We start from the raw sequence: 25775 nt of genomic DNA, 5'->3' as shown, positions 1-25775 counted from the left end.
CAGTGTTACTTGGTTACTCTTATTTCCATGTTTTATGAACTAGACCAATACACTTACAAAGATAGGATGGTAATTCAACAAATACCCCCAATGTGGCCAAAGTTCATTGACCTCACATGACCTTTGACCTTGATCATGTGACCTGAAACTTGCACAGGATATTCAGTGATACTTGATTACTCTTATGTCCAAGTTTCAAAAGTCAGATCAATAAACTTGCAAAGTTATGATGGTAATTCAACAAATACCCCCATTATGGCCAAAGTTCATTGACCTTTGACCTTGGTCATGTGACCTAAAATACGCACAGGATGTTCAGTGATACTTGATTAACCTTATGTTCAAGTTTAATGAACTACATGTAGGTCCATGTATTTTCTAAGTTATGATGACATTTCAAAAACGTAACCTCAGGTTAAGATTTTGATGTTGATCCCCCAACATGGTCTAAGTTCATTGACCCTAAATGACCTTTGACCTTGATCATGTGACATGAAACTCTAATAGGATGTTAAGTAATACTTCATCAACCGTATGGCCAAGTTTCATGAACTAGGTTCATATACTTTCCAAATTATGATGTCATTTCAAAAACTTAATCTTAGGTTAAGATTTGTTGACGACGCCGCCGCCGCCGCCGCCTATAGTCTCACTCTGCTATGTACGTGAGACAAAAAATGACCGAGTTCCAGTAGTTGCGATTCGGAAATTAACAAGGATTATAATGAAATTAACCAACATCTTGGCCCAATAAAACATTCTTTTATACACACAAATATCATACAATACGACATATAATGCAACCCAAAGAGGACCACTGTGTTGACGGGTTTCAGTAATTGCGCTCCGAAAATTAATCTAAGGATCTTTAAATATACAACATTTATATCAAAATTGGAAGATAAAAATGAAATTAGCAAACTTGTAGTTTAAGAAATGGTTTATAAAATAAAATGCTAGGATATGAGATCGATTTGAACTTTATTATAATTGCCATTTCTATTCAATGTATGTAAATTACGTTTATTATTTATAATTTCTTATACATGTATTTTTGCAATTTCAGTAAATAGCTTGGTTGTGGCGTATACCAGTATAACCAAGTATCAAGTACAAATGAGATTATCATAATATTATTCGGTTCGACTTGTGGCTCATTGTCTTTGGAATTCTCCATCAATCCAACTTCGTAATTGTCACATAATTGAGACATTCAAAGCTGAACTAAGCACCCATCTTTTCCAGAATGTAACGTATGATATATCATGCATATTGGAGATAGAACTGGTGCATTTGAATATTTTTTTCCCTTTTTTATAGATGAATGACGCTATGCAAAATGGTTTTCATCATCATCACTATCATTTCAGACTTTCTTTTTTTTACTCTCGTAAAATAATCAGGTAGTGAAAAATTGCAAAAAAAAAGAAAGAAAATAATAATAATTATTATTATTAATAATATTATAAAATGAATGATACATTTATGAACCATTGTGATAAGACCAGTCAAAATCACAAATGCAAATAAATTTACACAATACAACTTTGCATATTTACAGAAATTAGACAAGCACCGTCTCGCCATTATGCTTGATATCACATCGCACCGATTTCGTTAGAAAATTGAAGGCATTCAAAATGACCCGTGATAGTGCGAAAATATATGTTTGTAGTCTGTAGCAAGAATAAAAGTGAAGATAGCCTTTGATTGGTCAGTTATAGATGTCTAGTCCACGCCTTCCTGCTCTGCGCGAAGCCTTGCCTTCTGTGAACAGAACATAAAAAAGATAACATGTCAAACTGTCGTTGTCTAAAAAATATATCAAAAGTACAAAAATATTCAATTTGAAAGATGGTAGGATCAGTGAAATGACAATCTACAAATTGTCGGTCATCAATAATGGGTATTGGAGAAAGGAGAAGAGGAACAACAACAACATACTTCTTGTTTGGTTTTCCTCCCGTGCCTACTATTTATACGGATACCGTAGCTTCTTATAAAACCTTTTAAAACTAACACTTCACATAATTATACGAATCCAAAGTATGGTCATTGATATTATTTTGTTTATTACATATCCGCGGTAATAATGATCATTTATGTGTGTGAACACAAAATATCAATTAATTTAACTGCAAGTGCTATTTTACTCACTTATTACACAATAATACTATGATGACGGAAAGACTCCTCAAATGCCTAAGCAGACTGGGATACATTATAACGATTTTAACTTTGCAGCTCTTTTAACTTAAAGGAAACCAAAACCCAAGAAGAGAAGTAATCTTATTGGAAACAGTAAAATGAGAGGAACAATTTAAAAAAAAGGTTTCATCAAAATCGGTTATGAAATAAGCAAGTTATGGGAATTTGAAAACTATTGTTGTACTTTCTATGGGCATCCTCAAATTGGCAAACGTGCTTCAAAATTGCTGATTTTGTGGACAACTCTCTATTTGTTTTGTGCACATATTTTCAGATTTTCCTCATTATCTTTCAAATTGCATCTTGCCTCCTTCTGAGCACAACATATGTCATGGGAAAATATAATCCACACATCAAGGTCAGGAGGTGATAATGTGAAATATGTAAAATAAAGGGGACAATCTGAAAATATGTGTACAAAACAAATGGAGAGTTGTCCACAAAATCAGCCATTTTGAAGCACGTTTGCCAATTTGAGGATCGACATAGTAAGTACAAGACTTTTTTAATCGTCCATAACTTGCCTTTTTCATAACCGATTTTGATGAAACTTTTTTTAAATTGTTCCTCTCATTTTATTCTTTCCATTAAGATTGCTTCTCTTCTTGGGTTTTGGTTTCCTTTAAAAGGAGGAATTACTCGACGTACCCACCCCTCCCTAAAACATGTATTTGATTAGGCCTATATGGGGCCTATATTTCGTATGTTTACATATTGGAATCACAGGGACAAATGAAATAGTCCAATGACTGTAATATTGATAGAATGAAAGAATAAATGAAAATGCAGATAAAATACCTCTCTCATTTTTTCTTTAATCTGATCTTCCTTCAACTTCTGCTCCTCGTATCGATAGAGGGCGGACCTCAGTGGCTCCACAACGGAATCGTTAAGCTGGGTAAAAAGCTGTAGAATTACCATAAACGAGATGCGTGATGGTAGGAGCAGCAATATTATTTAACGAGTGTGCAATCAAACGTATTAGGGCACAATTTTACAAAGAGTTATAATAGGTCTAATCATCCTCAAGTATATAGAAACCCATCAATGTCATATTGCTTGCGTCTTTAGAGAATTTGCCCAATGTCCTTTTTAAAGGTCAAGTCCACCTCAGAAAATGTTGATTTGAATCAATAAAGAAAAATCAGACAAGCACAATGCTGAAGATTTCATCGAAATTGGATGTAAAATAAGAAAGTTATGACATTTCAAAGTTTCGTTTATTTCAAACAAAATAGTTATATGAACGAGCCAGTAACATCCAAATGAGAGAGTCAATGATGTCACTCACTCACTCACTATTTCTTTTGTTTTTTATTGTTTGAATTATACAATATTTCAATTTTTACGAATTTGATGATTGGGACCTCCTTGCCTGAAGCACAAAATGTTAAAATAATGGAATTCCACATGTTCACGTAGGAATGAAATTTCATTTAACATGACAATGACGAGAAAATCGAAATATTTCATATATCAAACAATAAAAAACAAAAGAAATAGTGAGTGACATCATCGACTCATTTGGATGTAACTGGCTCGTTCATATAACTGTTTTGTTAAAAATAAGCGAAACTTTGAAATGTCATAATTTTCTTATTTTACATCCGATTTTGATGAAATTTTAAGTGTTATGCTTGTTGAATTTTTCTCTTTTTATTCAAAACAAGTTTTTGTTGGGGTGGACTTGTCCTTTAAACAAAAAAAGATTCACACCGAACGGTAAAGCGACGACCGTGTGGATAATACAGCCTACTAGTTAGCATAAAATGTTAACACTAACATGCCTTTTAGAATGTTTAGATGTTAACTTTGTTGGCTTTCCATAGTTCATCTTTGCACAGAACTTATTATTATATAAATTATTTTCAGAGTAACGAAGTTAATAAAGCATGCACATGGCGGTGGGTACATTTCTTTTGATTTCTAGACCAGTGTTTGGACGACGGGTATAAACGACATAAATAAAAGGGTGAAGTATCTATGAATTGTGCAATATCCCTTATAGCATTAAAACGACACTTTAATATTTTATTTTCAACATATTTGTTCTTGCAAAGGCTAGCAAAATACAATGCCAAATCCCAACAACTCCATTCCCTGAAATAAAGGTTGTTCTCAAAACTCAACGGCTTGCTCTCTAACATTTGTACATGTGTGTGTTCGGGTCGGACCGCAAAGCATTCACCCGTGCTGGAATAAACACATCACGATATAGGTGAAAATAACAAAATCATATTGTTTTCAAATGTGCCTCAAGGCCTCTAGTTTCGACCTGATTTGGACCGTAAGGATAGATTGGATGCAATGCTGTAAAGCGACCATTTGTTCACTCACTCTCTGCCCACCCCCCTCACCCACCTACACACCCACCCAAAAATTTCAATGAATTCTGTCGCATTTGTCACTGCAAATAATTCCTTAAATATGAAAAACGTGTGTTATTTGTCGCCAAGAAGAGCGAAACAAAATAAAATCAAAGGAAAGGCTTAAATTTCTTTGAAGGGAGTGGGACATTTCCTTTTTTTTCGAGTACTTGGAGAAAAAAAAAGGATCATTACAATTATATACTATTCTAAGCTACTCTAAAATAGTGGTCATTGTATTTCCAGCAAGATCATAAAACCTACCTTTGCAACCACTTCAAACATAGGGATAAGAACAAACTTGATGAAACCAACTTGAGCAGTTGGTTTAGTGACTTTATCACGGTCCATGAATGACGCAACTGGTAGCCCCTCAATCTTCTCTCGGTCGCTCTGAATAAAATCATATAAAGGACAATTTTTAATTACAAATTTGAATAAACTACCAAAATAGACCATGTTGATCCAAACTGAAACGCGTAGCTTACATGCACAGTCTACACACATACACACAGATTATATTTGAATATGCATGAGTTGAATCTATTGCATATTGTCGCAACTTCACATTCTTTTTAATTCTCAACATCACACATAAACAGATAAAAGCTGTTCATTTATATCAATTACTTTCGCATATCTTCTAAGCGTCCAGACATTTCCTGTTTTATGATACTTTACAAATACGTGCATTTCAAACCTTTTATGCCTAACCATTTTCTGATCAGCCAATCAAGCATTTGCTTACAAAATTTTGTTGAATGCGATCTCGATGATTCAACTTTGTGATCACACTTGATAAAAGAAAGTTGCTCGGCCTCGTGTTCTTTTCATTAAATATTCTTGGATCTCAAACACTATTTATATTTGGAATTTATTTTTGGGAGATTATCAACTGTGGACACATCGGTGAAATTGTTTTATCCACCTTCTATCAGTTGTTTAAGATTTTAAACATTTAGTTAAACCGTTTAAACAGCTACGGTAAGGTTCATATAGAAAAAACGTTAATATTTTTTAAACAACTCTACTGTGCACGTTCGAGCTGTATTTGCAATACGTAACACACTCTCATTAATCCCATTCGTTTAGCTAGAACCGCTAGAAAATTGCTCCAAACATTCGTCAAACCTTAGTGAAGTTGTGAGCCCAAGAGTAAACCCCATTTTTCCCCATGCACCTTCATCTTATCATTTCTAGAACTCGTGCTGGTGAGTTAATCAGGAAGGATTGATTTTACAATTTGATTATATACAATTGTTGAAAGGTGAAAAGGTATTGTAAATACTATGACAACATTTACTAAATATAAACATATAATATAGACTGCTGACTAATGAGAACATATTTTAAATAACATTCGCCATTAACCTTTTTTATACTTTTTCCAAACATGTATTTTAGTTCTTTGCTTTTTTTTAAACATTATTTCATTTAAAAAAGTAACACACACACACATATATACATGCATATATATATATTTTTTGCAAAATGTTACTATTCAAATGTTTTGGACTATACATTGTAAAACAAAATGTAAAACAAAAGGAATACTTTATTGCATAAAAATATTTTTTTATGAATATTTAGCAGAAATTTTCAAGACCTTTTGGAAAAGATATTAAAGCATGATAGCTTAATTTTCCTATTTTACTTGAAAATATTTCAAAGAATTGAATGATAAAAATACAATGTCTTTTATTTCTTGCATAAACACACATGTTAATAACTTTATTGCCTTTTGATAATTTTCGATACCGAAACGACTTCAAAGGAGCGGGGGACAGGAATTGAATATTTCGATCTCGAAAATGTCCAAAAATGTAAAAGGCATTTTCATATCAATATTATAATTATATTCATAAAGAAATTAAAAATAAACATGTATCGGAACATAATGAACTACCTTGAAATTGGCTACCCTGAGAAGACCTACTAAACATACATAATGGAATGCGTTTGCTTTTCAACTATATTTAAAGTTTTTCAAATTTTCATTTTAAATCTTTATTTTTTACAAAAAAGGCTATGTTCATGGGAGATGCTTTACCAACCTGCATGAAATATTCTTCGAGTAAGCAATCCACCCACGGCTCCGATACATCAGATGGACGCACCTCGTTGGAGATATCACAACACTTGATCAAAACCATTCGAAGCTGGATATGTCAAGTCGGAAATAATTTAGAAATTAGTGAGATTAATCAAATATATTGACAGTCTGCATAGGTTGAATGATCACAGACACCGTGGTTACCATGGCAGTATTTGCAAATGAAATTAATTCTACGTAGCCTACTAGCCCGCTTAGGAAATAAAGAATTAATTTCATAGCTGTTGAATTTAGAAATGAAAATGAAATGACAATGAAGAATCCAACAGAGCAAATCAAATTAAATATTCAGAGAGTCGTGTAAATAAGTGCATTGTTTGGTAATGGGGAAATTGGAAAGGCTATTGAGAAAGTGGGAAAACGCCATCCTGATAAAAAGGCGGGGGGATAAGAAATAAACAAGTAAAGACTTTCGTCGGCCTGGTACTAGTTAGTATGGTGTATGAAATCAATATACTAACATAGTTGAGATGTTCCTGGTTTTCAAAGTCGAAACCACCTTCCACCTGGGCCTTAAACTGATCCAGAATCTCAGAATGACGAGCCATATCGGTTGCCATGATGAGCATGATGATACCCTGTGATAAGAACATCATTTCAGACAGATAATAAGAACATGAGGTATACACTCTAAAATAAAACTATATACTCAAAGATAGCCGGCTTCAACTATACCTCTATCAAAAATGACCGTTTTCTAAACGAGTGCAATTTGGGGAAAAAAATGGAAGAAAATAAATCAAAGATCACTAATTGCGCAACCCAATCGTTCACCCTAACAATAATAATATTTTAACAAATCTTCAAGAGTGAGTTTGGATGAAAATGATCATTAATTTAAGAAGAAACGCAAAAAAAGAGATCCAAACTCACCTCCCGCCACAATCAATCGGCAGTAGTTCAATTTCAATATCTCTTTTCAATATAACTCCGCTTTCGCCTATTTTCAAATTTGACGGGAAAAACGTTTGACTAATTAAGTAACGACAACATTAAATCCCTATGGATAAAATGTAGTTTAAAGAAATAATAACAAAAACCTAAATTATGTAAAGAAAAGAAAAACTAATCAATGGAAAAGCCATTTTTTCCATTTCGGTTGGATCGCCAATGTTTGCCATGGCAACATTCACGTCTGCCATGTCGCGTTAGGTCTCTTACGTTACCTAACTAACTGATGGTTATAAAGCGTTCATCACGGAGGATTTCATTGAGACGTTGACGTTGATTTTGACCCACATATTTTGATGCAACGTACTGAAAATCGTTGCGTCTGATTCGCTGAGTGCAAAGTAGTCACGTACATGTAGAATTACCAAGAAAACTTTCCAATGAGAACGGTTCATGTACTGTTTTGCAGTAATTCCCCCAATTCCTCTAATCTTTGCATCTGAGCTTTTGAGACCAATAAAGCCGCTGAGAATCTCCGACAAAACTCTACATGAATTTTTCACCTATTTAACAATTTGTCCTGTTGCTGCATCTGATTTGCTGATGCCAATAAAGTCACTGAAAATTTCCGGAAAAAAAATAAATGAAACTTTCCCCTATTGAACAATTTGCCCTGTTGCTGCATTTACCTGCCGGATGTCCTTGAACTGTTCTTCGGGTACGTTACGGAAAATGTTACACTCTGGATTGCTGATGATCTTGAAGGCTACTGCACAATGGTGGTTTTCTAACGGTGATATGTCGTTGTACCGGATAGCCAGATCGGTACGAGCATTGATCTGATACCTGCAGGCCGGATAAATACGGTAAACTATTTGAACTAAAAGCCTGCTGTAAAGTATTACAACAGTCATAAACTACCTCCAGGTGAGACGCATCTGAGGCATCTCCATCCCCATCAAATGCATTCCATCTTTGCAATTTCTTCGAACACAAACACATGATATCAATACTCGTATACCAAAGACGATATTTCAAAGATAATTGAGACAGTTTAAGGGAGACGTGGGAATGAAACACCCTTTTTAGGTAAGACAGTCGATACATTACTACTGCAAAAAATGAAAGCGATGTTTAAGTTGCAGTCCATATTTGGAAGACTTGTCATGACGGATATTATCATAACTAAGCATCATTTGGTTGCTGATTTCACTTTCTCACCTCGCCTATTTCCCATGGTGTTTAGACCGACTTCGCTAATTTACAATTCTGAATATGCATTTAGAAGGGTTGGCAATACAAATTATCACATGCCCAACAAATTGATAAATAAAGATGCGAAAATACCAGTTGTATTATCCCCCTATCGATCATACTGGGACCCATCATAGACTGGAAAAATACATGATGCAATTCAGCGGCAGCAGAACAGTTTTGAAAGTTGGGGGGGGGCTGAGCCCCCCCCCCCCCAAAAAAAAGGGAGGGGGTTGACCATGCAAAATCACATATGGCGATTTTTAAGGTTTTGTACACGGTTTCGGAAAGTGCGGGGGTTGAAGCCCTGTAGCGCCCCGTTTCCGCGGCCCTTGTACATTAATATTCAGAACGGTGGAAGGGGGGTGACTATAAAAAAGAAGATGCTTATGTTTTCGGATTCGTTAACTAAAAATATGTGCGTGGGGGCACCATTAAATCATTTTATGGTAATTCAATTCAATAAGATTTGTAACCGTTTAATTATATCAAGTTTGATCTCTGAGTAGAGAAAGTATGAAAAAATAAACGAGCATGAATTAACTATCATTTATTACTTTACCCCCTCATAGCATGACGAAAGGGCGTCCTTATACTGTAAATATATATCTAAACATATACTGGATATTTATATATTCATATATAATATACACATGTACATGTATAAATTGGGACTTTCAAGGAAGCCATACGGTTGTTCCAGTTATGAAAGAAAAACCCGACATTATCATCCACGCACATTCTGCCTACAAATAGATGGACAGAACAAGCGTCCGAACTTTGCCATTTCCCGACAGACAAACACCTAGGTAATATTCATAATTAGTGTTACGTTGAGGACGTGTCAATGTTAATTCGAACAATGATTAACTATGAATGTATGCACCTTGGTGCTCTAAACAGACAGTAGAAGGCATACAGACAACTGATAGTTACGACGCTGTTTTCCAAGACGAAAGGGAAGACCGTTAAAATTTGGATAATGAATTTATTGTTAGAAATGGCATTCAGTGCATTATTTTGATCGATCATCATTTAATTCCTCTAATTATCAAATGCCAATTACGTGGAACATCATGACTTTTTTAATATCAATATCTTATCTTCAACGCGATAGTAAGAAACCATTTATCCATCTATCTATCTATCTATCTATCATATAATCATGATAATTTATTTTGTAAGTTACACTGGTTATATCATTTTCAATTTTTATTGCATATTTTTAACATTTGAATTATATGATTTTGTTTGTCCTTTATTTGTGCACATAATTGTGACTTTTATTCATTGTATTATGTCACAGTCCTGCAATGTAAAACAGCCTCTGTGCTTATCATTTCTATCCTGTTTAGATATAATTCAGTATTAGCTTTACTATGTTTTCGTCGAGTTATTGTTTTATTTTGATGATGATCATTCAAAATCATGATTTTATGTCAATACACTTTGAAATGAATTTAAGTGAATTATTATTAAGTTAATGTGCATGAAGTATTGTGTAATGATTTGTTTATGCTGCAATGAGATCCGTTCACATTGTGTGCTATATGAAATTATTGTTTGTTGTAGTGTTTTTGTTTATGGGGGGGGGGGCCAAATGTATGTCGTTCCAAAGATTAACGCTTCTATTATGTATCTGGATTTCCTTTTAATATTCTAGAAGTTAAACATTCCAAAGTTTCGAATGAGATTCGTTGGATGGAGGAAAGGACAAATGGACAAGGCTTCATTTCCGGTGAAAGTTTTCCCAGTGATAATGACGATGGTCAACGTCACACCACTTGGAGGTCGGATTTCTTAAGAATATCTTCGAAATGGAAGCCGTATATAAAAAATTAAGGACAGACATGAACGTAGTTGACTTAAACACCCACCAACATATCTAGGCTGGTCAGAATTTACATGTATACCTTTTCCACTGGATACAGAAAGTGAAGTTCTTAACCTAGATCAGATTCAAGGCGAAAAATTAATGATAACACAGTGTTCAGATTATCCCCCGCTTTAATAAAGGGACGTCCCCGGAGGGATCTGCGCATATTCGTCAGGCAGCATATGTCATGATTTATCGGCTACAGTATTTCGACAAATTGGCTAAGTCTGATTTTTCACTTTCATGTGATTGGTGACATCACAAGGAACAACTTTCAACTTCGTGAAAATTTCTAATGGTCATCTTGACCATGTTAGGGGTCAAAATAAGGTCAATAGGGGGCCATTTTTTTAAATTGCCCTAAGTCTGTTGAGTGACACATCAAATTGTTTGTTTTGTTATACTGAACAAAAAAGTGCACACAACTATATACTCTTGACCTTCCGTTAAAAATTCATGACCGGAAATGTCAAAGGTTAAAAAAGCTCATTTTTTCGGTGTTTTTATGCATGTGGGTACTTTTTTATTTTCGATTTTGATAAGTCCATCGTCAGAAGTCCTTATCCTTAAGATAAAAAGTGCGAAGACAAGGTCATGGAAAGGTAAAAAAGGACATTAAACTTTCATTCGAAGACAGAATCGAGGCAATTTAAAAGATTGACCACTATTGACCCCGATTTGACCACTAACATGGTCAAGATGACCATTAGAAATTTGTCACCATGTTGAAAGTTTTTCCTTGTGATGTCAACAATCACATAAAAGTGAAAAATCAAACTTAGCCAATTTGTCGAAGTAAATGACATATGCTGCCTGACTATATGGCTGTGTAATTGTTACAGTTTTTAAACAATTCGTCGTACGCACCACAAAACGTCCTCTCTGCGCACTTCGATGCGAAAGTTAGTTTTGCAGAAAACGCATTTATAGAAAAGCTTTTTTAAAACCAGCGATAAGTGCACCTACAATGAGAGCAAATTGTTTACCGGTGTCTTCGTTTAAAAGTTCAGGTTCCAAAGTTTCATCCCGTATCTTTATATTTTCTTGAAGTGAATTATTTACGCCACAATGGGCATCGTAGTAGAGAGGACGGTTCGTGGAATAGATACAGTGCGCTATCGCGCCTCACGATTTCACCGCGAACCATCCTCTCTGTTTCGATGCCGCGTATACACACACACACACACACATTATATATATATATATTAATGCACCGCTGAGCGCTCGCTGACGTTTACTTCCAAGTATTGCGCATTCTTTGTGCCCGTCTTTTGAGACTATTTTTTCGGCTCCCTGGTACGCGGTTCGAAATCTATGCAATATTTTGTGAGTGCCTGTCATATCCCAAATTGCTCAAAATCTTTGAATACAAAGTCAGTGCAAATTGTATTCTCAACCACAAATTACTAATGTTTGATTTTTTTCATTTTTGCTGGTTTACATGTATTTATGTTATGTTGCTTATAGTCGTAAGAGTCTGCCTGATAATGTTCATTGGAAAAAAAAGTTAAATAGAAAAGGTCGAAAAACAATAAAATAAAATGAAATGAAATTCATAAAACAGTAAAACATAGGAAATCAATTATGCCTTAGCAATTATCATTGACATTTGTTAGAAATAAAAAAAAATAACATTTTCATAAACAAATTACAAAAACAGCTGATGTTTAAAAGTAGGCTCAAGGCAAAAATAAAAATCCGTTTCAGTTGAATTCAATCATGACTGTAGCTAAGACATATTGGCCCGAATCCACAAAGGTGGTTTTGGAAACCCATGGTTGAGTCCATGGTTTATGCAGATTTCCTGTATAAATTACGCTTATTTTAACGCGTATCGGGCGCGTATATAAAACAAGTCCAATGCTGATGCGCGCTTCTGTCAAAGTGCGCCAAAGTGACGCCTGTTACCATGGTAAGATACGCGGGGATAACCACGGCAACAGGTGTAGATTTGGCGCACTTTAACAAAAGCGCTCATCAGCATTGGACATGTTTTTGATTTTTAAAAGTAAGCGTAATTTATACAGAAATCTGCATAAACAATGACTCAACCGTGGATTTTCAAAACCACCTTTGTGAATTCGGGCCAATGAATTTATAATTGGTACATACGTGTTGTTGAAACCAGGGTGGTCCAAATCATGACACACTGCCGCTGTGAGAAGGATACCAAGGTCTGAGAGACAAAACTTGGACTGAAGATCACACAGGTATATCATACCATACATCATCTGCGTCACACAGAAGCAGTGACGGAAATTATGGAACGGGTTATTACGGTAGTTCTCCTGGACGCAAAGCTATACGGAGGCGAATTAAGAGAGGAAGAAAGATATAAATGATGATTATGATTATGATGATGGGTTCTTGTATAGCGCCTGTATCCGCCTCAGCTGGGCGCTCATGATGCGGAGAACGATATTGATTATGATATTACAGTGGTATCGACCCAAAACAAATTTGAAATAGGTATTGTTTCTGTGTCAACCCTTTTAATGAAATTCAATTCGTATTTTTCATATTAAAAGGAAAACTGATAATGCAAAGTAATTACATAGCACACATTCATTGGAAAAACTAAACTGACAATTGATAGTATAAAAGACATGAAATATTTATTTTGCCAAAAGATAAGCAAAGGCAATACACAATATGAATCTTCCTCTCTCTCTCTCTCTTTTTTTTTTTTGGGGGGGGGTTCTTGGATTCTTGTCTCAAAGTAACACGAAAGGATTGGACTCGCTGTAAAACGATTCTTGACAATAATAAACAGTCAAGATTTACGTTAGAACGTTGCAATCCAATTTAAAGTGATTGGTTAACATTGGTTTCGACTTTAACAAAATCTGAGCTAGAAGGTCACACTTGTCACCTGTGTCTGTGGTATGTTACAAAAATAAAGCCCAGAAAAAATTGCGTTCGAAAATAATTATTTAGTGCTTCAAAAATTGAAATATAAAGTGACCGGAAACACCATCTTAATTTCATCATTTACAAAATTGGTGTTTGCCTTGTAGTTTTTAGCTTTTCATTCTCAATAATGGTTGTTTTCAGGGTTTATTAGTTCTAATACATACACTTGTACACATGTTTCATCTTGGTTTGAGAATTTTTTAAATCGGCTGCTCGCAAAGTTAAACAATACCTTTAAGCTCTTCAATTACTCACCAGAAATCGCCTGAGTACAATCGGATTCATATGAAACTCGTTTACTAAACCCAATTCGTGGTACATATGCTCCAGGAGACACAACATCTGTTCAAAATAAATCAAATATATTTTAGAACTTTCAGGCATTTTTTAAAAAAAAAAAATCAATGGTTGTTTACCATTACTCCTATAGCTTCCGGGGGTGGATATTCTTGCAATACCAAATCCGAAAACCGCTTCATTAAAACCCCCTTCACAATTGGTGGTGCTACTGCTTGCATCCATTGCAATTGTGTGCAACACATATTGTGACCAAATGAAGACACGAGCAATTGTGAAAGCCCCTTAAGCTGTTCATATATAGATGATAACAAAGTTATACACGACAGTGCAAATGACTGGTAATCATTTTGTGTAGAAAATGGCATACACCAAATTTTCATTGGTGTTGGTTTAACTCCTAAGAAATGGTCACCAGTCTTTCGTTAAGTCACTTGTTACTAAAGGCCTGGTCACACCGCCCGAGCGTTGTTGGAGCGATCGTGGAGCGGAGAGAAAAAATCATCATCGCTCGCTACCGTTCACCATTTTCGATTTCGATTTTTTTTTTCCGATTTTTGTTTTCGATTTTTTCCCCAATTTGTGAGCGAAATTCGACCCTCTCTCCCTACCGCTCCACGACCGCACCAACAACGCTCGGGCGGTGTGACCAGACTTTTACCATCAGGTTTATGAAAGCGTGAAATCATTTCCAATATCATCTCTGATTAATACGATTTGAATATTACAAACAATTCAACAATTACAAAAATGGTTGAAAATACATTGAACCTGATTTTGGTCCGTAATACGATTCAAACTTATGGAATGAAATTGCGAACTGCGAGTGCCGGGTATGGAAGAATTACCCCTGCATAAAATTCAAATTTTATTTAGTTTATCAGCGGTAATTGCTCATTTCGGAAGATAGGCGTTCTAAGGGCATTATTAGAAATAGAAATGACCTTTTATAATATATAGAAAACTTAAAACTTATCATATAAAACTTTTCACAAATTATAGATGTGATAAATGGATAAAAAACATCACCTCTCTTCTCAAAGATCAGCATGTTGGATCTTTGGCTTGCTTGGAAAGGTTTTAAAATGTTAATTTGGTAAAATTCAACAAAGGCGGCTTACCTCATTAGATTCCCAATGCCAGATATCAAACGTGGGTTTCTTGAGGTATTCCTTTGTCTCCCTTGAAAGCGTATACTGCAGAGAAAGAAGAAAAAATAAATAAAAAGACAACCAAAAAAAAAATAAGAATCGTACGGCGAAATTAATCACTTCAAGGTTTTATTGAACACCTTTTCTCTTTTTCCCAATACTGTATTGTTGCCTTATGAATGTATAGTCAACAAGAGGATTGCGTATTTAATATCGGAGACAAAACTCATCCCAAACACACACCCACCCACGCACTAACGTCCGCATATACACACACATATTGCTACCGTGGATATTGTATCGTAGAATTTCTAAAGGGAAATGGTCACAACTTTTCAACGTTCGAAGCCCTGATTTATAAGAGAATAGTAAAAATCATGTACACCCACCCACACGCACACACACACCCACCCTCACACACACAAACATATATATATTTATTTAAACATTGTATTCATGTACGCCATAAATTTAATGCCTCTATCGTGTGTACGCTGGTTGGAGACCATGATTTCAAACGTCCTTTAGCAAATAAAAAATCTCGGGGATGAATACATTGAAAGTGGCAATTCAGGAGAAATAAAATGATTACTTGTTTGTTGCCATGGATACCAAAGCTAATGACAGCAGGCGATGAATGCTGAAAGCCGTATCTCGATTCCAAATGAAATAAAAGAACCCATTAAACGGCAGAAATTACATACCGCATAAAGCATTAAAGACACCCCGGGGAACAGGAAATACAGCCGCAATGGTTGTCAAGTTCGAATCAGCTAATTTAACCACTTAACATGTTTAAAGACCCAGCAATGAAATGAGTAAATGGCTTTATAAGAACAGAAATCATGCGAAAATACCTTTGGTGAAACCACAACAGTTTCAATCATTTTATCGTTGATATTTGAATTTCAACTTGTTAAATATTAATAATGGGTATATGAATATATGAATGACGCGTGCAGGTCCATGATAAAGTATGACCAATGAGGATTCGATTAAATTTTCGCTTAGTTTGATCCCCTTTCGATGGAATTCTGAGATGTGAATTGCACATGAGACGAGCCCATGTTTAAGCATTAATATGCCGCGTTCAACTCAATTTGGCTATAAGACGAACTTCGGTAGTTCTTATGTTTATACATTACTGAATTGTCCTTTATTTCCGATAGTGCCGAAGTTGTTTTGCGCAGTTGTTTTTAACACCTTCAGTAATTACCTTTAACACCTTTCAGTAATTACCTTAAACAATTAAACAGTTTTTGCTGATCTTTTGTACCTGATTAGATATGTTCTAATAAACAAATAAATAAATTACCTTTTATAGCGCCACTACATACACTCTTAAAATAGTTGGGCAAAACATTACCAGCTTTTAACCAACCCTGGGCAACATACTGACAGTATGCTGCCCAATTTTTAAGTGGATACTGACCCTACTTAATCTTTCAAGGAGCATTTCGTAAAACAATTAGTGGTTTTCACTGCCAATTTTATTCTGATGCAAGAACTTCAGTAGCCTATAACAAATCCGCATTTCTGCTTCAGGAAATGCTGCCCAGTTCATTGTAATTCATGGTCAGTGAAAACTTCACGGATGATTGCTGTGATTTCCGTTAATCATTCAAGGTTTTAATAACAATAATAATAATAATCATAATGATAATATAGGTATATTTACAAAGGGTAGCCACTTCAATTTCTTCCTACCCATTCACCTCACCTGGGTTGATTGCATCAAAATGTGGATGAGTATCTTTCTTACCTTCGGGTATTTTGGGACATCACGCTTTGCGACGATCTGTGTGTCGTTCCCCAGAGCGGCTGGTATGGTGCACTTACAGAAATTTGCGTGGCGGCTTGAAGGTAGACAGAGAGGAGAGAACAAGTTATTATGGAGGAAATCACATGAAACATACATGTGTTTTAATTATGAAGCTGTTCGTAACTTAGGAAGGACTTTAATAACGAACGACTGGTGACAATTTCTTTTGCTGAATAATATATAACTTCCAACTTCCTTAGCACCTAAGAACTTGTTCCAGTGCGTAGAGTCGAGCGTAACTTTACAATCAGTTTTATGAAACATCTACCGGTGTGCTCTTATTACCGTGTTCACAATATAGGTTGATGCAGAAGCTACTAACGATCATAGAAAAAAGTGTATTTAGGGTATTGACAAAATTTACTGAAAACAATGAATGCGGCTTAATTAGATTACATAAGATAAATCAAATTTCAGTGTCCTTAATAAGTTGATGATTCTCACCTGCAAAAAAAATACAATAAAAAAGATGAAATAAACAATATCAGAATTGCATTTTTTTGAGATATTTGTGGAAACGGGAAGTACAAATTCTTATAACCATTGGCAGTATTGGCATCCATTTCAATTTTCATAAAAATATATTTCTCTTTATTACTGAAAGCCACGTTTGCAATGGTTGATTTCGTTTTGCAACATGAATCAATTTCCTCCATTCAAAATGCACAGAGAGCTTGCAAGTCAAGCGATTTCTTTTATTTATACCTATTTTAACTACAAAAAGCGTTGTTGCCATGACTACGTACCTTTTTGCTGCAAGTAGTTCGTCCTTGATTGCTCTTATCTCCATCTTACATTTCTCAATCTCTATGGCTTTCATGCCCTCCACTGTTACAACGATACAGGTATGAAGGGGGAAAGATAAAGATAAATGTCCTTAATATTCTAAAGAGTGGTTGATACGGTCGAAACACGTTTTGTCTTGAAAGAGTTTCAACGCAAAACATGGACAGCCGCGCAGCAGATACTCTGTTTTAATACATCAACACAGTTCTTTCATAATGCACAGCTTGACTTCATAGAACTTCGCTCTTCAACAGAAATGGTACCTGCCTTGCTTCTTTACTGCTATTCATATCAAGTTTGTCTTCATAAGATGAAGGCATGTAAACGTTACAGTACACACTTAATATTTACTAAGCCCTTCATCTATAGAAATAATAATAATATATGGTATTTATATTGCGCACATATCCCCTTGTTAGGTGCTCAAGGCGCTATAACTGCTATAACTGCTATTACAATGGCACAAAGTCATTTCTATCCATTCTGAATTGTTTGTAGCATGCACGCTGTGCCCTGCCAGACTAGTGGGCGTGGGGCAAGGGTCTATTGCCTAACCCTAACTTCCCATATGTATTTTCCCCAAACGCCATGAATCGCTGTAGCCAATTAAATTTAAGTGTTGCTGTGGCGCCCTGTTTTGATTCATTCAAACATGGCCGTATTTTCGGGTCGAAACAATACTGCCCACTTTTTCAAATCATATACCGTAAAACATAAAAAAAAAATCATTCCTTTACATTAACATGATTAATGGGACATTGGGTCAGCTGCATAAAAAAGTAGCTATTGCTTTTGCTAAGATTTTGCTTGGCTTTTTCCTTCATTCCGTATGTATAAAAATGAGCGCGCAAATGTTTTTGCTAGTACGTTCAGGCAATCGCTAACTGACTGCAAGCATTTCCTTGAGGGTTAGGCTATCTCTAAAAAGCGTATGCTTAAAGCGAGCATTTCACTTGCTTGGTTTATTCAAAGCTCCGTCAGGGCAGCTTGAGTGTTTGCTTTATCAGCGTATTCGCGTTTTTAACCATGTTTATGCACTTGAGAGAGAATCCCAAGGTGTACCGTAACCTACATATGTACTTTTTGTCTGCCACGTATAAAATTTATCAAAATGAAACAAGCTAGTTTGACACTACGTCTAAGGAAAATATGTTATTGGAAAGAAGCAGTAATTTACACTGCCACACCTTTGCGTTCGGGTCCTGCCTTTTCTTTAAGTCCTGGTCGCACCAGTGTGACGTCCCTATTGCTAAACCGCTAGCAATTGCGTTCTGAAGGCAAGAAAAAATATGAAATAAAGCAATTGCTGAAGCATGATCTTTTGCCTGGCTAGCTATTGCTTGTGCTTGAAGCAATTGCTTGCCAGCAATTGATACCTTTTATGCGTCTGATCCAATACATATGGAAAATAAGGGTATATATATTTTTTCTGGTATCAATAGAAAAAAGGAAAAAGTAAAACATGCAGGGAGTACAACAAAAAGAGAAAGGAAGGATGGATCGGCAAAGGGATGCCTTAGTTGTGTAACTATACTCTCATTTTCATCTAAGAAAAAAATCCAGTTGAATCTGAAACGCCGCTTCATAATGTGGTTCTGTGTCTATCTGGCACATTAAAGCATACAAAGCCAGCTCCGGACTGGGTTTTTTTTTTTAGATTGTAGATGGCAAACTTATTGGAGAGTTGCCAAAAAATCAAAATAAAACAAACTAATATTGGGCAAACTGAAGTTAAAGTAACTGAAATCATCATGCGAAAGCAAAACACACCTAGTTTCGATTGAGTTAACAAGTGAAACAAAATAAAATAAGAACACGGTCAGAAGTAAAATGATGATGAATGCATGAGCTCGGTAACGTAATTCTCAGATTGAGCGAAGGTCATACAATAAAAATGAATAAAAATATAAATACTAACATGTTATACTAAAGCTAATAAGGCATATGGAACGCAAAGGTTGCAACTTTGTTTAATGAAGTTGTATGAAATTAGTTCGTGCACTCTTTAAGTATGGTAAGTAAAAATGGTAAGTTTGTGAATCTAAGTATGTACAAAATAAATATTAACAGTGTGTATTTGACGAATACAAAGGAAAAAGGGGAAAGATGATTTCAGGATATTTTATTTCAGCGGTTTGTTCATGTCTGAAGTGGAAAGGTCGGGCATCAATAGGCTTTTCATTTAGATATAAAATTGTTTTTCATCAAAAATAAAATAGGTCGAATATTGAAAGAAATTAAATAAAAGGAACTATGTCGAAATAAATTTCAATTATTGAATTAAAGGTTATTGGTGGGTTTGAGAATGGGTTTGAAAACTTTTCATGGTATCAGTGATGTATTTCCGTATTCTCAAACAGTGTGTTTGTGCTAGAGTAATACAACCGTAAATGTAAACCTTAAACACACTTTAAGCGGCATCTTTAATTAGTAAGGGAATCGCGTGAGCCCGGAACGACCTCCGTAGAGTCCCACTCGTGCACACGATTTTCGGAGATTTGCTTGGCCCCATAGAATGTCCATTATAAAATCTCACAATGACCTTGTAAAAAGGCTTTAAAAAATATTTTCACACCGTCTTCAACGGAGCTCTATGGGCCTATATAATTATTGCAAGCTATTCCTTTGAACGATAGAAACTAGGCGAAATGTTCTCTTTTAGCTCCACTTGGTTTCTACCAAATCTGATTTTTTTTATAGCGATATGTAGAAAATTTGGCTAATTATCTCTCTGCCGTAGACCATAATTATGTATTTTACAGGTGAGTTAATGCCTCTCCATTCGGATTAAATGTCGATTTCTAATGATGCATATTGGCAAAAGAAACGTAGATGTTTGTTCAGGTGATCAAAGAAGGGATTATTCCCCCTTCTTACTTTTATTCATTTATTATTCATTTTGTATTTATTTATTTATTTATTCATACATTTATTTTTTCATTCAATTATTCATTCATTTCACGTTTCCTATCAAGGTGTAAAATTTGAAGATCAAGTACACTCTACATAATAATAGTGCTAAATAAGCACTTTTAGGAGGTCTGGTAGCATGTATTGTCACTGCAATTTACGTGCAATTAGCGTGCTACACTAATATGACTGAGCATCTCCAAGTGACAAAAATTGACACCTAAGGTGCAGTTACTTTATTTGTATAGGCAGTAATACACCACTAGCATCAATAGCACTTCACAGTATTAAAACACGTATAGGGTAAAACACTTTGCTTTGCAAGGGAAGATGCGAGGAATAGAGTTAAAAAAAACAAGGCCATCTATTTTGTGTTTCATGGAAAGATACAAACTTGACACTGCATTGAAGATCATGCAAGAAAATAATTAAGGGCTACTGCAGGAAAGGTTTAAGTAAGGATGTTTTTCTTTTTTTCTGCTTACATTGCTGTTCAGGTACCGCTTGCTCGTTGCCTTTAAAGATAATCGTGATTTAGATTTTTAAAATCCATAATTAATTGTTCGAAATAGACATGAAATGAAAAACTCCGGACATTTTCTTTTGGGCATTTCTATTCATCCAGTGTGATGGAAATTTTGCCCATTTTAAAGTAATTGATGCTTATTGTTTAACCTTACCGAACAATATGCTTCCAGCATTGGGTAACATACTGCCCCAAATTGATTGGACACATGATTACCCACGCGTTGATTAAGATTTTACCCAATATTTTTGTATACAGTGTACCTATCGGAAATCAAATATAGTTCCGTTCGTTTCTGGCTTTTGACGTTAGAATTTCATCCAATATCGTTAAAAAACCGTTTGAGTATTCGTTTGATTTGTATGAAGGAGTAATATTTGGCGATATGTCGAGCAATGTGGAAACCAAAATAGAATGAATCTTACTTTCGATTCTTTGCTGCATCACGTTCAGTCGATTTAGCATCTCATCTTTCATCTCGTTGATCCTAAAAGCCCTAGAAATTAAACAAGAAATAAAAGGGATAGAGGATATAAATTGATGTATTATTGTTCCGAATTCAATGCAGGTCCCTGTCTGAAAGCAGATACTAGAGTACCTACATAAAGTACTCTAGCAGTTACGAACCAATAGCGCCATCTCGAGTCCTCAAATACTCATACCTGGCCAGTTTCACGACCCATAATGCTAATGTGGTCTAAAAATATAGACCCAGCCGGCCAATCGAATGATAACATGCCAATTAACCACTCAATACATTTATACCGCAATAACTATGTTACCAAGTAGCAAAACAACTACTTTTCCTCTCAGAACATCTTAGTTCCTCTATACAAATACAATTATAGGTCAATTTATGCTCTGTAGTATTAGCAGATACCTGAAAACGTATATTTTAAGACTATGAATTTATTACACACAGTCAGTGAGAATCCACACACAGTTCACTCCTTCTTTAAAGTTTATTTCCATTACTAACGGGACTACCCTGCTGATACAAATGTACAAAACTTGATAAATCACATGACAGTTTTCAAAAATAAAAGATGATGATTGAACATCAAAATTACACATGTATTTTAGCACTCAAAAGAAAAAAAACATTAAATGTGAAGTGTATCAAAAAGTACGTTTCGTGTTCAGTTTTTACATACCAACAAAAATGTACTTAAGATTGCATTACTTCAATAATGGACATCATCAAATACAACAGATGCAAGGTTTACCAAGGAGCTTCCAACTTGTGTTGGAAGCTCCTCGGTTTTACTTGCCCCATCAGGTCCCTGTTGTATAAAAGTAACCATTATGGTAACTTGCATGGAATCGTTGTTGAGCACCATTACACAGTAAAAACTGTGGTGTTAACCGGTGTACATAAAGGACCACACCAGTTATTTTACACCGGTGTTAAATAGGTGTTGTTAGATTTACACCTATAGGTGTTATTACAACACCTTTGGTTGTTACATTTACACTCTTTGGTGTTATATTCAATCATTAGGGTGTAGTTTTAACACCTCAGGGTGTGGTCCTCTATTAACACCAATTGGTGTCAGTTTTAACACCAGTTTTTACAGTGTACCATGGTAGTTGCATTGATCAGCAAATTTACTTTAATAGTAACTTTTATGCAACGGGGCACTAAAGGGGCAAGTATATAATGATAATAATAATAACAATTTTATATACCACAAATTCGCAAATTGCCTCTAAGCGGTTAAGAGAAAGGAAATATGAAGTATAAAGGAAATAGAAATACTTTGCAGAACAAAATGTATCAAAACTAATATAGCAATTTACATTTTTTTCTCACCATATCATGAATAAAGAAATACCATCAAATGGGCCAATAAACATATAATATGACAAATTTAAGATTTAAAAAGATGAATTTCAAGCATTATTTTAAATTGCGAATTTGTAGAGGAAGATTGTTCCAAAGAAATTTGTTGCAGTTTGGTCCATTCAACAGAGATATGGCGCACATGCATCTGGCACTTATCACAAATGGACACCGGGGAGTATTTTATGAATAACATGATGACTTTCACCGATACTTTTTATAACCATACGGAATCATTCCGCCTAATTGGCCCCTTAAGCAGATTCGTCAGTGAAAATCCCTGAAGAGATACCTAATGATATATTCCCCCGACATTAAAGCTAAGGCCATCGTGTTCATTATGGAGAGTGTTTGTAGTTTCAAACAACCTTACCCTTTGTCCATTATTATAAGATAATTGATGACCATCATTGCACACACACACCCACATCCACACACACACTCACCCTCCCCACACATATGAAATTTAAAAATTGAAGAGCAAAAACCGGCGATGTTAAGAATAGGAGACTGAAAGAAAAAAAATACATAACAAAGAGGAAGACCCACAAGAAGAAGAAAATTAGGAGATGGGAAATTACGTCTAAGGGGATGTAGAACATCAAAAGGTACTGAAATACATACGATTGATATAAACAAAATGCAAACAAATGGGATAAAAATAAAGTAACTACAAACAAAATACGCATTATTACAAGGAAACTAAAGGGATTCTCTTACTTTGTCATTTGTTCAGAAACGTGAGTGAGAACTCCATGGAGCACTTCGTCATGAGCTGTTGAATAAAAATAAAATAAATTAAGAAGTATTCATTATGTTCGTAATTGGTAATTCGGTTATAATTGATGTATGTGGAAGTAAACTGCATCAAAACAACACACACACGTCACGCCTTTTCGGGATAATGGTTTTACCTCTACTACAGTATTCTATCAGATCGCAAGTACCTGCGCTTAAATAAAATTAGGAATAAATAAAATGTATGGCCGCCACATCCGTCTTGTTTCAATAAACTCCTTCAAAAAGGCGCAAATCCACACTCTTCTTGGGTGCTAAATAGTTATTTGATACGATATGAAAGTCATTCTAGCTTATCCAGTAGTTAACGTACATTGTGTGAGAGAATGACTAATTGAATCTAATGACAGGGGTAATGATAAATCCGTTAGTGCTTTATATGCACTACACAATTATCATATCCCTAGAATATACCACTTAAAGACATGTATACAGTACATAATTTAAATTCTGGCTTTGAAATGTACAATGATATTTGGAAATTATTTATAGTCATATCCATGAAATTACAAATATACCCCTTAAATAAGCCTATACACCCCACGATCATGAGACCCCCTTCATCATTATAATAAGTATAATCATTATAATCATTATTGTTACCGGAAAGGTAGAGATTGTTCCAGGAAGCATTGCATATGTTATGTCTGATTATCAAATAGCATTTCTTCTATCATATTTCTTTTATCCCTCATTCGCGCCAAGCCACGGCCAGGCATCCACACCTTCGTTGCCTTTACAACAAATATAGGCATATTTCGTTATATATTTTTCATTTTGGAAAATCCAAATATTATTCTTTATCTGCATCAATCATGTCAATTTTTTGCGCAATTCCCTCATACAACTTCAACCATTTCTCCATCTTTCTTTCTCAGGTACGGTTCTTCTTCTCCCATCTCTCTACTTTTCCTCCTACTGCTGCTGTTGTTGTTCTTCTTCTTCTTCTTCCTTTTCTCCTCCTTCTTCCTCTTCTACACCTTTTCCTTGTTTCTTCTTCTTATTCGCCTTCTTCCTCTTCTTATCCTTCTTATACTTCTTCTCACTCTTCTTCTCATCTTTCTCTTCTCCTCCTCCTCCTTCTTCTTCTTCTACTTCTTCTCCTCCTTCTTCTTCTTTTTCTTCTTCCTCTTCTTCTCCTCTTCCTCCTCCTCCCTCTGCTCCTCCTCCTTCAAAATTCTTCTTCTTCTCATCCCCCTTCTCCTCCTTCTCCTGCTACTTCCTCTTCTTCTTCTTCTTCACCTTTCTTCCCGAGCATTTTTTTCCTTCGTCATTATGCATGCATCTTCAAAATATGAATTATAAATTATGTATTTCCTTTTCAATCTGGAAAAAAATCAACAATGCTTCGTCACATCACCGTGATGAGGATGATGTTCTAAATGCCAGCGCGATATGATCATGCTGAAAGCTTTACGCATTAAAAATAAAGAGAGATAAATTATATATCCTTCCATTATTGAAATGGGTTCAATTGTGAGGACTGTTGAATTATCTAGTTACCAATTATCACCATCTCCTTGGAAACAAAACTGGGTTGCCCGGCCAACCCTTATTAATAAGTAAATCTAATATTCACCATGTTCACGATGCGCTTACGTAACAAGTTTCCAATCTATGTTTCCATCATCTGATGGAAAAGTAGAATTTAATGGCGGTGAACGCGGTAATCATTGGTATTTTTCTCCTTTTTTTTCTTTGTATTTTTTGTTATACCTAGTTGTCACTATGTTATGTTTATGTTGTATTATTATTTTTTCTTATGCTTCTTTGTTTTTGATGATGATCCTTATATGTCAGGATTTTATATCAATAAACTTTTGAATTTGAATTTGTACGTAGGAATGATAATCAAAACCACAATACATGTAATAGTGATACTGATATTGATCATGATAATAATACTTGACAAATAATAATGATGATGATGGTGATGATGATGGTGATGATGGTGATGATGATGATGATGATGAATATTTATAATGATAATAATGATAAAAAATGATAAGAAACGTCATCGT

General features: G+C 35.1%; 1 protein-coding gene across 2 annotated transcripts in view; it reads right to left on the bottom strand.

Moving 5' to 3' along the window:
* Positions 1-1444: 1444 nt before the first annotated feature.
* The window catches only part of LOC121419800 (high affinity cGMP-specific 3',5'-cyclic phosphodiesterase 9A-like), a 54148-nt gene continuing 29817 nt past the window's right edge, over positions 1445-25775 (bottom strand). The window contains exons 5-18 of one of the 2 annotated variants that reach the window (XM_041614261.1): positions 23677-23731; positions 21539-21609; positions 21073-21102; positions 17638-17719; positions 16832-16925; positions 15040-15114; positions 13877-13963; positions 12821-13008; positions 8268-8424; positions 7149-7265; positions 6629-6733; positions 4839-4967; positions 3007-3114; positions 1445-1767 (exon numbers count right to left, since the gene is read on the bottom strand). In XM_041614261.1, the coding sequence (XP_041470195.1) occupies positions 1729-1767; positions 3007-3114; positions 4839-4967; positions 6629-6733; positions 7149-7265; positions 8268-8424; positions 12821-13008; positions 13877-13963; positions 15040-15114; positions 16832-16925; positions 17638-17719; positions 21073-21102; positions 21539-21609; positions 23677-23731 (1337 nt within the window). In that variant the 3' untranslated portion in view covers positions 1445-1728. The remainder of the gene's footprint in view (positions 1768-3006; positions 3115-4838; positions 4968-6628; positions 6734-7148; positions 7266-8267; positions 8425-12820; positions 13009-13876; positions 13964-15039; positions 15115-16831; positions 16926-17637; positions 17720-21072; positions 21103-21538; positions 21610-23676; positions 23732-25775) is intronic. The other variant, XM_041614262.1, reaches the window with a different exon arrangement.

Source organism: Lytechinus variegatus, chromosome 8 (genome assembly GCF_018143015.1).
Source record: "Lytechinus variegatus isolate NC3 chromosome 8, Lvar_3.0, whole genome shotgun sequence".
NCBI lineage: Eukaryota > Metazoa > Echinodermata > Echinoidea > Temnopleuroida > Toxopneustidae > Lytechinus > Lytechinus variegatus.
This window is presented reverse-complemented; position numbering and strand designations above follow the sequence as displayed.